Genomic DNA, 13,957 nt, shown 5'->3' with positions numbered 1-13,957 from the left:
ATCAGTTTCTTTCCTACTGTGTCAATTTCCTTTCCTTTCAATAAATTTAAAAACATTAAGTAGTCTACTGATTGCATCTTCTTAGATTAATCTCTCCTGAAATCTTCTCAACTGTTCTAATACGGACTAGTTACTTTCTCTATCAGTTGTTTCCTTTAATTTTCATTCTCAGGAGTCTTTCATTTCTTTCTCTTATATTGTATTCCCTATGTCTTGGATACCAAATCTTAATTTTTCTTGCTTTACATTTTCATTTAACTTAACTATATCTTCTAGGAGCTTCCAGAAAATGGTACATAAAAAGACGTATTTTGAAACTTTGCCTATCTAAAAAATATATTCTACTTTTAAATTTAATAGGCAGTTTGACTAGAGGTAAATTTATAGACTGGTGTGGTAAAATATAAAATATATTTTGTCTTTGTCTCTTTGTTTCTGGCACAGAACTTAAAAAACACTTGGAAATTCTTGATTTATGCAAATAGAGTGACTCAAGGAGGGCACCTAGAAAGCTTCAGGATGGGTACTGGTCATCAGAAAGAACAACCACATTACTAGAGCATTGAAACTCTGGGCCAGACTGACCTCCAGGGAGGGGAAGGGGCTGGAAACTGAGTTCAATCGTGTGGCCACTTATTTAATCAAGCATGTTTATATAATGAAACCTTAATTAAAATTCTGGACACCACAGCTCAGTGGAGCTTCCTGGTTGATGAATACACTAATGTGCTGGGAGAGTTATGTGTCCTGATGTATGAGGAGAGAGCATGAAAGCTCTGCATCCGCCATCACTCACTTCTCCAGATCTTGCCCTATGCAGTTCTTCACTTGGCTGTTCCTGATTGTGTCCTTTATAATAAAACTAATTGTAAGCATAATATTTTCAATGAGTTCGGAGCCATTTTAATGAATTATCAAGCCTAAGGGGGTTGTAGGAAGTCCCAAATTTATAACCAGCTGGGTGCCTTGACATCTGAAATGGGGGGCAGTCTTGTGAATGACTCTGCCCTAACCATAGGGCTCTATAAATTTTTAATTGTCTAAAAGTTATAAGGAAATCAAATTAATCAAGATTTTGATCATTGAATTTAATGAAAAAACTTAAAAAGTATATCAATTCTCTAGAACAACTATATTTCAATTATGCCACAGTAATTATATGTTTCTTTTCTTATAATAACTACCTATATTTAAATCTTCAAACAATACAGACAATTTACTAACCTCTGCTTCTGTTGCTTGGGACTGTAAAAGCTGTCGTATACGAAGTATGTCCTTCTCTATTTGTTGAATTCTGGTTACTCTTCGCTAAAATAAAATAAGTGATCAAATTAGATCTAGTTTTATTAAAGACATGAGTGTAAATAATCATACTAAGGCTACCACTTAATATCCCAGGATTATGCCAGACAATTCTTAAGTTAGAAGTTGGATATTTATTTTCACACAGTAATGACATTTAGGTTCAGTTCAATTTTTTAATACATCTAACTTTATTTATTATTATTATTATTATTATTATTATTTTGTTAATCCTCACCTGAGGATATTTTTCCATTGATTTTTTTTTTTAAAGAGAGAGTGGAAGATGGGGGCGGGGAGTGAGAGGCAGAGAAACATTGATGTGAGAGAGATACACATTGATTGGCTGCCTCCCACACACACCCTGACCAGGGCCAGAGATTGAGCCCGCAACCTAGGTACATGCCCTTAACCGGAATTGAACCCAGGACCCTTCTGCCTGCAGGCCACTGTTCTATCCACTGAGCCAACCTGACTAGGGCAATACATCTGACTTTATACAACAGATTTATAGCTCTGTTTAGCAAAATGGTACAAATATACATCAAACTGTATAATGCATATAATGTGAAAATTTGGTGTTTAAAAGCTATTTTAAAAAAATATTTCAACAAAGGAAATTATACCTGAATTTAATCTTTTATATTATTACTAGAGGCCCGGTGCATGACATTCGTGCACTTGGGGGGGGGGGGGCGGGGGGGGGGGAGTCTGTCAGCCCGGCCTGTGCCATCTCACAGTCTAGGACCCCTTGGGGGATGTCCGACTGCTGGCTTAGGCCCGAGCCCCTGAGGGGTCCTTAGCGCTGCCGTGGAGGTGGGAAAGGCTCTTGCCACCGCTACTGCACTCGCCAGCCATGAACCCGGCTTTTGGCTGAGCGGCGCTCCCCCTGTGGGAGCACACTGACCACCAGGGGGCAGCTCCTGTGTTGAGCGTCTGCCCCCTGGTGGTCAGTGTGTGTCATAGTGACCAGTCATTCTGTTTGGTTGATTTGCATATTAGCCTTTTATTATATAGGATATTAATCCAGATGTCAATATAATGTAATAAATTTATATAAAACATGGTATGCCTGTAAAGGGAAAGAGCATCTGATTTGTTTTAATAAACATCAGTATTTAAACAGTATGATTAACCTTCCCCATAGTTATTCCTATTACAAGTCAGTAGTACTTTCAGATTTAGCTTTCCCAAATATCTATTGTGGCTAAACATTATTTTTATTCCCAGCACTGAGATCACAATGATGGTCAAGCTTTTGCTTACCCACTATCCTAAGATCATCAAGTGAACACAAAGCAGTAACTACAGATCAAATAATGCAGAATTGAAATAATAAAAAAAAATTCTTTTGGAAAAAGCTAGGTTTTGCTTTAATTTTTATAAATACTAGTGGAAGTGGGGAAAACCAAATCATTTACATACAAAAAAACCCTGCAAACTGAAAATGTTTTTAATTAGCTTTATGGTAGACCAAATATATAGGTTTTAAAAACAAGTACTGCCAATGTTGTCATTTTCTGAAATAACTCTATAGTTGACATCCTAATATTGAGGTATGAAAAACTGTATTAATAAGAGTAACTGTTTTGATGGGAGAAAAAATGTTAGAAGCTAGATGGGGTTATTTTCTTTTTTTTTTTTTTTAAATATATTTCATTGATTTTTTACAGAGATGAAGGGAGAGGGAAAGAGAGTTAGAAACATCGATCAGCTGCCTCCTGCACACCCCCAACTGGGGATGTGCCTGCAACCAAGGTACATGCCCTTGACCAGAATCGAACCTGGGACCCTTGAGTCCACAGGCCGACGCTCTATCCACTGAGCCAAACCGATCAGGGCTAGATGGAGTTATTTTCAAAAAAGTTTTTATTATAAGCCCCATCAATAAAAGATTTCTGAGCATGTATAACCCAATAGATAAATAATAAAAGTACTTCAACTAATAACTTTAAGCATATCCTATATAATAAAAGCCTAATATGCTAAGTGTCTGGTCGTCTGATCAACCAATCAAAGTGTAATATGCTAATGATATGCTAAGGCTGCTCAACTGCTTGCTATGATGTGCACTGACCACCAGGGGCAGATGCTCAATGCAGGAGCTGCCCCCTGGTGGTCAGTGCGCTCCCACAGGGAGAGTGCCACTCAGCCAGAAGCCAGGCTCATGGCTGATGTGGCAGCAGCAGTGGTGGGAGCCTCTCCCACCTCTGCAGCAGTACTAAGCTGTCAGTCGAACATTCCCGAAGGGCTCCCAGACTGCGAGAGGGAGCAGACTGGGCTGAGGGAGCGCCCCCCCCCCCCCGCAGTGCACAGATTTTGTGCACTAGGCCTCTAGTATAGTTAAAAAACTTATCAACAAAACTTACCCTTGATCACATCTAGTTTTGCTTAAATAGCCATGTCCTCCTTTTCTTATTACCATAGTAGAAATGCTCATTGCTGCTATTATCCAATGTTATGATAATCACAGAAAAGCTCAAAAAAGTGCTCAACAACAACAAAAATTTTACTTCTTTCCTTTCCTTTGTAACACTACAACTATTATGCTGGTTCTATCATGATTCTAAAAATAGTGAACTTAAGGTAAATAATATTCTCTAATAAACAAATCTTACCAAGTCTAATATACATAATGAAAACATGATGAAGGAGAAATGCCTGTACTTTTGGTAGCTTTCTAAAAATATTGCAAAGATGAGTTATCACTTCTAAATATTTTCTGGTTTTACAGAAACAACCAAACTACACACAATTACTGGCTTTGTAATATTTTATTGGTTTCCCCTTTCTCTATATAATTAGCTCCCCTCTATCAATAAAGTCCTAAATTAAAAAATTTAATATTTTGAGGGTGAAAATGGAAATTATATCTAACATTTCTCTTCATAATGCTACATTTCTGTATTGCCAGTATGTCACTAAGTCCTTAAGTCAAATATTGTCCACTGGGGTAGATGATTTCTGACATGATAACCTTTGTGTTTCTGTTCCTCAACGTAAAAACAGCCAGTATTATTTTTCTTTTTCTATATGACAATCTTGAATATTTATGAAATTGTTTAATAAAAAATGCTTAATTGTTCAGGAGCGTGAAGTTGGTATGCCTCTGAAAAATAGATTTTAAAAAATTACAATAGTAATACAGTTCAATACAGATTCAGGATAACCTCAACAAATTAGGAACGGAAACTAAATTAAGCTGATAAAAGAGTATCTATCAGAAACCTTGTGTACTAGTAAACAAAATATTTAACAGTAAAATTATAGAATCCCCTTTAATGCAAGACTAGACAAAGAAGACCAGTATCACGGCTTCTTATTCAAAGATGTATTAGAGTTCTTATATCATACAAAAAGGAAAAAAAAAAAAAAGGTACTAGAAAAAAGGAAAAAAAAAGGTACTAAAAAAGAGAAACAAAATTGTCATTATTTGTAAATACTATGACAATTTGTATAGAAAATTTTTTTTTAAATCTTAAGCTAATAAGATAATATAATAATAAAAGTTCAGGAAAATTACTGGATACTTATTATTTAAAAGCAATTTGTAATGTAATTTAAAAAATCTCATTCACAATAGTAATAGAAACCATAAAATATCTAGGAATAAATCTTTAACAAATGTATATAACTTTGCTGGGGTCCAGCCTCAGCAGGTCCAGGGATCCCCAAAGGTGTGGACGGAGTCGGCGAAGAAGGAATAACACGGAGGCTGCGTTCAGTTGATCATCATAGTCGGGTTCTCTTGTCAGGGTCTCCCGCCAGGTTCTGTAGCCAGGTTCTGTGTAGGTTCTTTAGCCAAGTTCTGTAGCCAGGTTCTGTCCAGGATCTTTTGCCATGTTCTCTGGCTAGGTTCTGGTTAGGATCTGATGTTTATTGTCTTGTTACATCCGTATTTATACCAGCCGATTTTAATCCTGTCAATTTCTATTACAAAGGTTAGGGCGTTTCTTATCTCCATTCCAGGGAGTAAAGATTATGTAGCTTAACTACCCGCCTGGCACTTAATTAAGGGGTTGTATGCCCTCCCTAACCTCAGGGAAAGATCCCCACCTGGGGAAACAACCTTTCTCGGAGAGGTGACCTTGGTTAAAACACATGGCGCTAAAGGGAGCAAACATATTAAGAACAGTATGCCATATACGCCAGGTCCCTTGAAACAGCAAGGATGGACCGGCTCCCGGCATAACTTTATGAAGAACATTACAAAACTCTATTTTTAAAAAAATATATTTTATTGATATTTTTACAGAGAGGAAGGGAGAGGGATAGAGAGTTAGAAACATCGATGAGAGAGAAACATCGAACAGCTGCCTCTTGCACACTCCCTACTGGGGATGTGACTGCAACGAAGGTTGCATGTGACATGCCCTTGACCAGAATTGAACGCGCAACCCCTCAGTCCGCAGGCCGATGCTCTATCCACTGAGCCAAACCGGTCAGGGCATACAAAACTCTATTGAAGGACATAATTTAAGACATAAATGAATAGAGAGATGTAAAATTAAGAACAATACCTAGTATTTACTGAGTGTTTATTATGTGTAAGATCCTAAGTGCTTTGACATGTATTAAATCACTTAATTCTTACATTTTACAGTTGATCATTATCTGTACTTTACCAATGAGAAAACTGAGGCAGAGATCACAGTGCTGGTAAGTAAACAGGCCTAAGATTAGAAGACAGGAGGTCTGGCTGGAATCCATCCTTTCCAAGAAGAAGGCTCAATATTGTACAGATAAATTCCCCTCAAATTAATTTATAAATTCAATATAATTCTAATCAAAAGCCCAAAAGGCTTTTCTTTGAATTAGATGTGATACAAAATTTCAAATGGAAGACTAATAAGACAGCATAACCACATTTTTACAAACCAAAATAAGAAAAACTCATCCTCCCAGGTACCAAGGTTTATAAACTACAGCAAAGTAAAACAAATGTGGTATCAATGCAGTTATAGAGAAAGTAAAACAGACTAATGGAATAGAGTCCAGAAATATCCAGAAACAAATCAACTTAGCATATGCCAGAGATGGCATTATTTATCAATGGGGAAATGGTGGAATACCCAATAAGTGATGAGAAATTTAGTCAACAACATAAATATGCATGTATCTATATGTATCAGTGTGCATGTATATGTGAATATATAATTAGTATATGTTATATTAGTATATAATAATTAATAAGTCTAATATATATTAAAATTAAATAGTAAATATTACTAATGTAAAGTAAATTAATGGTATATTGGTTTGTCTTAATTAAATGTTTTAAATTAAATAATTACATATATATACATTTGAAAATGTATGTATATGTATAAAATTAGATTCCTACCTCCAAATCATACATAATAGCAAAATTCAACATTAATTAAAGACCCAATTGTAAAAATAAAATATTAAAATTATTAGAAATAATAGGAGGAAACCTTTAAGACTTCAGGATAGGAAAAAATGTTTAAATAGGCATAGAAAACACAAAATGGCAATATAATTAATTTAGCTTTATAGTAAAACTTAATTTTTATCATAAAGCTAAGATAGGTAACGGGTTTGGCAGGGAAGGGTTATGATGTATATTATCTATATCAAATATTTAAGAATAAGACATCCTATATAATAAAAGGCTAATATACAAATTGACCGAACAGTGGAATGACCAGTTGCTATGACCTGCACTGACCTCCAGGGGGCAGACACTCAAAGCAGGAGCTGCCCCTGGTGGTTAATGCGCTCCCACAGGGGGAGCACTGCTCAGCCAGAAGCCAGGCTCACAACTGGCGAGCGCAACGGCGGTGGCAGGAGCCTCTCCCACCTCCGCGGCAGCACTAAGGATATCCCACTGATGGCTTAGGCCCGATCTCCAAGGGAGCAGGCCTAAGCCCTTAGTTGGACATCCCCCAAGGGCTCCCAGACTGCAAGAGTGTGCAGGCTGGGCTGAGGGACCACCCCCTTGAGTGCACGAATTTCGTGCACTAGGCCTCTAGTTTAATATAATAGAAAATGGTAAAGATATGAACAAAGAAAAAGAAAATCCAAAATTCTAATAAATATATGAAAATATATTCAACTTCAATAGTATTTAAGAAAGTATAAACTAAATGACAAGATAAAATTTCATTTCCCAATGGTTGCTCATTATAAAGTCAGACTCAAGTAATAAAGAAGGCATGCAAAAGAAAAATGAACTCTTACATACTAATTGATAAAGTCATTTGAGTGCAATTTGTTAAACATAAGTTCAAAACACTCATACCTAATGGCAATTATACTTTTAGGTATATACCCTAGAGCAGAAATCAGCAAATTAGGGCCTGCTAGCCATCCATTTTTTTGAATCAAGTTTTATTGTCACATAGCCATGTCCATTTGCTTCCATACTATCATCTATGAATGCTTTCCTGCTACAAAGGCAGAGTTGAGTACTTGTGATAGAGATATATGGGCCACAATATCTAAAATCTTTACTATCTGGCCCATTATGAAAAAGATTGCTGATTCTTGACCACAAAAACTTGCACATATTTACAACATATGAATAAGTATGTTTATCCTAGTTGTTTTAATAGTGAAAAATTATAAACAAATTTCCATCAACCAAGAAATATATCAAACTATATCATTCATCTACACTAATAAAAGAGAAACATGGTAATTGGCGTACGACCGCTACCCTTCCCATTGGCTAATCAGCGTATCCTTATGCAAATTAACTGTCAGCCAAGATGGCGGCCGGCAGCCATGCACTGAAGTGAGCAGGGAGGTTTGCTTCCTCCAGGGACTGCAGACTCCAACGTTCCCCGCCTCACTTGCCGGACTCTCAACTGCAACTCTAAGCAACTATTACTATGTTGCAAATAAGAAGCTAAACAAAACCAGCTTTCAGTCAGCCCCGGACCACAACATTGTATCCATGTTTTCAGCAGCGAGGCCTCAGAGCTAAAGCTGGCCCAGAATAATAAAAAAAAAAGAAAACAAGGAGCGGTTGGGAGCTTTTAGTCAACTGCCAGCGGGAAAACAGCCCTCAGCCCCTCAGCCAGCCTGGCCAGGCACCCCAGTGGGGGCCCCCACCCATGCACCAGGCCTCTATTCTATATAGTAAAAGGGTAATATGCCTCCCGGCACCGGTATCAGCAGAGCAGCGAGGCTCCCGGCACCGGGATTAGTGTGACAGGGGGCAGCGTCCAAACCCCCTGATCAGCCCTGAGCTGTGCCTGATAGGGGGGAGCTCCCCAATCCCCCGATTGCCCTGCGGCTCTGTGTGTGACAGGGTGCAGTGCACCAACCCCCTGATCGGCCCTGCTCTGTGTGTGACAGGATAGAACCATAACCTCTCCATCGGCACTGCCCTGAGTGTGACAGGGGGCGGTGCCCCAGCTCCCCTATCGGCCCTACTCTGTGAGTGACAGGGGGCAGCGCCCCAACCCCCCTGATCGACCCTGCTCTGTGTGTGACAGGGTACGGAGCCCCAACACCCCTGAAGGGCCCTGCTCTGTTAGTGACAGGGGGCAGCGCCCCAACCCCCTGATCGGCCCTGCTCTGTGAGTGACAGGGAGCAGCGCCCCAACCCCCTGATTGGCCCTGCTCTGTGAGTGACAGGGGGCAGCGCCCCAACCCCCTGATCAGCCCTGCTCTGTGGGTGACAGGGGGTGGTGCCACAACCTCCCCATTGACCCTGCCTTGAGTGTAACAGGGGGCGGTGCCCCAACTCCCCAATCGGCTCTACCCTGAGCGTGACTGAGGGTGGCATTGCAACCTCCCGATCCGCCCTGCTCTGTGCATGTTGGGGCAGCGCCCCAACTCCCCAATCGGTCCTGCTCTGAGCCTGACCAGGGCCTGCACCTAGGGATTGGACCTGCCCTCTGCCACCCGGGAGCAGGCCTAAGCCAGCAGGTCATTATCTCCCGAGGGGTCCCAGACTGTGAGAGGGCACAGGCCGGGCTGAGGGACCCCCCCCCCGCCCCGAGTGCACAAATTTTTGTGCACTGGGCCTCTAGTATAATTATAAAAGATTATGACAATACAAAAGTATAAGTAACCTTCACCCTACAAATCCTCATTTTGCAGAAGCACTATTAACTTGATGTACATTTTTCCAACCTTTGCTTACATGCCTATAAGAAAGTAGGGACCCCAGTAATAGGTGTCTAAATATGTATTGAACAAATAAAGTAGTAAATAAATAAATAAACGGTTAAGAGAGATATATGGAAACTAACAACCTCACATAGGCATGAACAAGAGTAAATTTTGTTTTGAGTTTCCCAAAAATGTTTACCTGTCATTTGTATGTGTTTTACTAGTCATTTGTATTTTCTTTTCAATAAACTGACAGATTATATCCTCTATTCATTAAAAAAGAGTTGTCGTTTTTTAATTCATTTGTAGGAATTCTTATAATTATAGGGATATTAACTATTTTCTGTTATGTGCTACAAATATTCCCTTAATGTATCTTGTGCGGGATAAATATTTTAAAATTTTATAAAATAAATTCATTACTCTCTTTTATTGCTTTTGAGTTTCCATTCTCTTTTTTTTTATTTATTAATTTTTTTTTGAGTTTCCATTCTTAAGAAAGCCTCTTTTGCCTTATATTTTCTTCTATTAATTTTAGATTTATTTTTTACATTTAGATATTGAATCCACTTGTAATTTTCTTGGATATGAAATAAGGATCTAACTGAATTTTTCTTCTTCCAAATAGGTTGCTAATTGTACTATTACTTACCATTTCAACCCAAATTTATAATGTAATTTTTATTATACAAACTAGAGGCCTGGTGCACGAAATCGTGCACAGGTGGGGGGGGGGGGGTGTCCCTCAGCCTGGCCTGCACCCTCTCCAATCTGGGACCCCTTGGGGGATGCCGGACTGCTGGTTAGGCCCGATCCCTCAGAGTTAGGTAGGCCTGCCAGATCACCCCTAACCACTGGCTGGCCTACCTAATAACCCCTAACCACTCTGTCTGCCTACCTGATCACCCCTAACCACTCTGCCTGCCTGCCTGATTGCTCCTAACCGCTTGCTTGGGGGTGAGGCCAGCCCAGTGAGGGGCCGTCTGCCTACCTGATCGCCCCTAACCACTTGCCTGCCTACCTAATGACCCCTAACCGCTGGTCTGCCTACCTGATCACCCCTAACCACTCTGTCTGCCTGCCCCTAACCCAGCCGTGGGCAAACTACGGCCCGCGGGCCGGATCCGGCCCATTTGAAATGAATAAAACTAAAAAAAAAAAAAAAAGACCGTACCCTTTTATGTAATGATGTTTACTTTGAATTTATATTAGCTTACACAAACACTCCATCCATGCTTTTGTTCCGGACCTCCGGTCCAATTTAAGAACCCATTGTGGCCCTCGAGTCAAAAAGTTTGCCCACCCCTGCCCTAACCGCTTGCTTGGGGGTGGGGCCAGCCCAGCAAGGGGCCGTCTGTCTACCCGACGACCCTAACCGTTGGTCTGCCTACCTGATCGCTCCTAACCACTTGCCTGCCTACCTGATCACCCCTAACCATGGTCTGCCTGCCTGATAACCCCTAGCCATTTGCTTGGGGGCGGGGCCAGCCTGGCGAGGGGCCATCTGCCTACCTGATCACCCCTAACTGCTGGTTTGCCTGCCTGGTCACCACTAACCATTCTGCCTGCCTACCTGCCTGATTGCTCCTAACTGCTTGCTTTGGGGCAGGGGCAGGGCCAGTGGTGAGGGGCTGTTGGTGGTTCTGGTCTAATGGTTGTTATGGTCATGACACCATTGTGGTCTCTGGCCTTTTATTATATAGGACTAGAGGCCCGTTGCATGAAGATTCGAGCAATAGGCCTTCCTTCCCCTGGTTACTGGCACCAGTTTTCGTCTAGCACTCAGGACCCAGGCTTTTGGTCCGGCTGCAGCAGCGAGGCTTGGCTTCTCCGCTTGGGCTGCAGCAGCGAGGCTTGGCTTCTCTGCTTGGGCCGCAGTAGCGAGGCTAGGCTTCTCCACTGCAGCTGCAGGGGAGAAGCCAAGCCTCTTCAGTCTTCAGTTGTCTTCAGTCTTTGCTCCTCGCCTACATATTCAAATTAACCGCCATCTTTGTTGGGTTAATTTGCATACTCATCCTGATTGGCTGGTGGGCATAGCAGAGTGACACCAATTTGCATGTTTCTCTTTTATTAGTGTAGACTAGAGGCCTGGTGCACAAAAATTTGTGCACTCGGGGGGGGGATCCCTCAGCCCAGCCTGTGCCCTCTCGCAGTCTGGGACCCCTTGGGGGATGACCACCTGCTGGCTTAGGCCGCTCCCTGGGGGTTGGGCCTAAGCTGGCAGTCAGACATCCATCCCTCTGGCAGCCCGGAAGCCCTCGGGGGATGTCCACTTGTCAGTGGGGAGCAGGCCTAAGCTGTAGTCAGACACCCTTAGCGCTGCTGAGGAGGCGGGAGAGGCTCCCACCAGCACCACTGTACTGGCAGCCGTCAGCCTGGCTTCTGGCTGAGCAGAGCTCCCCCTATGGGAGCACACTGACCACCAGGGGGCAGCTCCTGCATTGAGCATCTGCCCCCTGGTGGTCAGTGTGTCATAGTGACCAGTCATTCCCAGTCGTTCTGCTGTTAGCGTCAATTTGCATATTACCCTTTTATTTTATAGGATAGAGGCCTGGTGCACGGGTGGGGGCCGGCTGGTTTGCCCTGAAGGGTGTCCCGGATCAGGGTGGGGGTCCCCACTGGGGTGCCTGGCCAGCCTGGGTGAGTAGCTGATGGCTGTTTGCAGGCTGGCCACGACCCCCAGCGGGGACCCTCATCCCATGAGGGTGTGGCCATCCTGGGTGAGGAGCTGATGGCTGTTTGCAGGCTGACCACCGCCCCCAGCCAATCAAGCTCCCAGTGGAGGCTGGCTGGAAGCAGGTATCTGGGATTTATTTATCTTCTATAATTGATAATTGAAACTTTGTTGCCTTGAGCAGAGGCCACAGCTGGCCAGGGCAGGCGGGAAGCTTGGCTTCCTCCATCGCCGGGGCAACCAAGCCTCTTGCTTGCTCCAGCTCCGTGGCTGCCATCTTGGTTGGGTTAATTTGCATATAGTCGCTCTGATTGGCTGGTGGGCGTGGCTTGGGGCGTAGTGGAGGTGCGGTCAATTTGTTTTTTATTAGATTAGAGTCCATGTAATCTTGCCTCTCCTTCTACTTCCCATTCTGATCCACTTGCATATGTATATTCTTGTGCTATCACAATGTAATTATTAAGACAACTTTACAGTAATGTTTAATGAATAGAAATCCCCATTTATTATGATTTCTTTCTTAAATATTTTTGGAAACTCTTAAATTATAAACCTTAGAATCATTTTTCCAAGTTCCAAAGGAAGTATTTAGATAATCAGAATTGCATTTAGATTATAATTAGAATTGTTTTATATTTATATACTAATTTAAAAAATATAAATACTTTTAGGATATTAATATCTTCTTATCCAGACTTCTCTATTTTTTAAAAACTGAGTTATAATTGAAATATAACAGTATATTGGTTTTAGGTATACAGCACGAATATTAAAATCTCTCTTTGTTAATGGTCTCACAAATAGTGCAGCAATGACAATCATAAAATCTATACCTATATTCTTATTGCCTTAAGTAAATGTTTCTGTAGGACATATTCCTAGAAGTCCTACAGAATTACCAGGTCAAAAGGCATATGCATTTAAATTTTTACAGGTAGTGCTACATTGTCCTCCATAAATATATCAATTTATTCTTACAAAAAACGGGGTAGACATTGTTTCTACTTTCATACTCTCACCAGTACTGCATGCCACCAAACTGTAAGGTTTTTGCCACTCTGATAGGCCATAAAACAAACAAAACCACCACCATCATCTCCACCACAACCACCAACATAAAAACAACCTATTTTACATCATATTTCCCTGATGACTAATGATGCTTAAGCATCACAACTGTTTATTAACCACTTGTACTTATTCATGATAGGACTACTCATATCTTCTGATTATTTTACTATTTGGTTGGCTTATTTTTAATTGATTTGTAGGTGCTCCTTGTACATAAGGAATACTAATTCCTTACACATATATTCTACAAACATTTCCATTATTTGCCTTTACACTCTGTACAACATTTCTTTAACCCTAACTTTGCTATTTCCAGGATAAATGAATGTTTGTACTTCTAAAAATGTGGACTGAAACTTCCTTAGAATATTAGCTACCAAAATAAAGAACATTGTATTCCAAAATAAAATTAAAATGACCATATCAGCACATATCTGGCCAAAAAAATAACCAGTTAATCTCTCTTCTAGGATATAGATTAAACTGCCTGAATACATCTACTTATGTTACACAAGAATTTTCACATCTATCATGTCTTTTTGTTCCTCTAAAAACAAGGATCTCTAAAAACACTTAACAAATACAAAAAAATCAACTTCTATATATAGTATTCATATATTCATATTCTAAGAAGATAAATTCATATAAACCAAACTAATATTTCTCATTTTTTTTCTGTAAACAAATCTGTCTGACATTTTTAAAGTAATTCCTTGAAAATCCCAAATATCACAAATACTAAATTTAAAATAGAATATAGTTTTTGGAAATTCTTTATATATCTTCATTTTAATTCTTTGTCACTTATATGGTGATAAATAT

The 13,957-nt window shown here is 40.6% G+C and overlaps 1 protein-coding gene across 15 annotated transcripts in view; it reads right to left on the bottom strand.

Annotated features, from left to right (window-relative positions):
* The window catches only part of APC (APC regulator of WNT signaling pathway), a 105,636-nt gene that overhangs the window by 34,804 nt on the left and 56,875 nt on the right, over nt 1–13,957 (bottom strand). For 10 of the 15 annotated variants that reach the window (XM_070412447.1, XM_070412452.1, XM_070412458.1 and 7 more), the window contains one exon: nt 1,225–1,308. The exons of the other annotated variants lie outside the window; for them this stretch is intronic. In XM_070412447.1, the coding sequence (XP_070268548.1) occupies nt 1,225–1,308 (84 nt within the window). The remainder of the gene's footprint in view (nt 1–1,224; nt 1,309–13,957) is intronic. 15 annotated transcript variants of the gene reach the window in all.

The sequence above is a fragment of the Myotis yumanensis genome, unplaced genomic scaffold (genome assembly GCF_028538775.1).
Source record: "Myotis yumanensis isolate MYYU_CA2020_CCGP unplaced genomic scaffold, mMyoYum1.0.hap1 SCAF_4, whole genome shotgun sequence".
NCBI classification, from domain to species: Eukaryota; Metazoa; Chordata; class Mammalia; order Chiroptera; family Vespertilionidae; genus Myotis; species Myotis yumanensis.
Note: the sequence above shows the minus strand (reverse complement) of the source record. Positions and strands in the feature narration are given on the sequence as shown.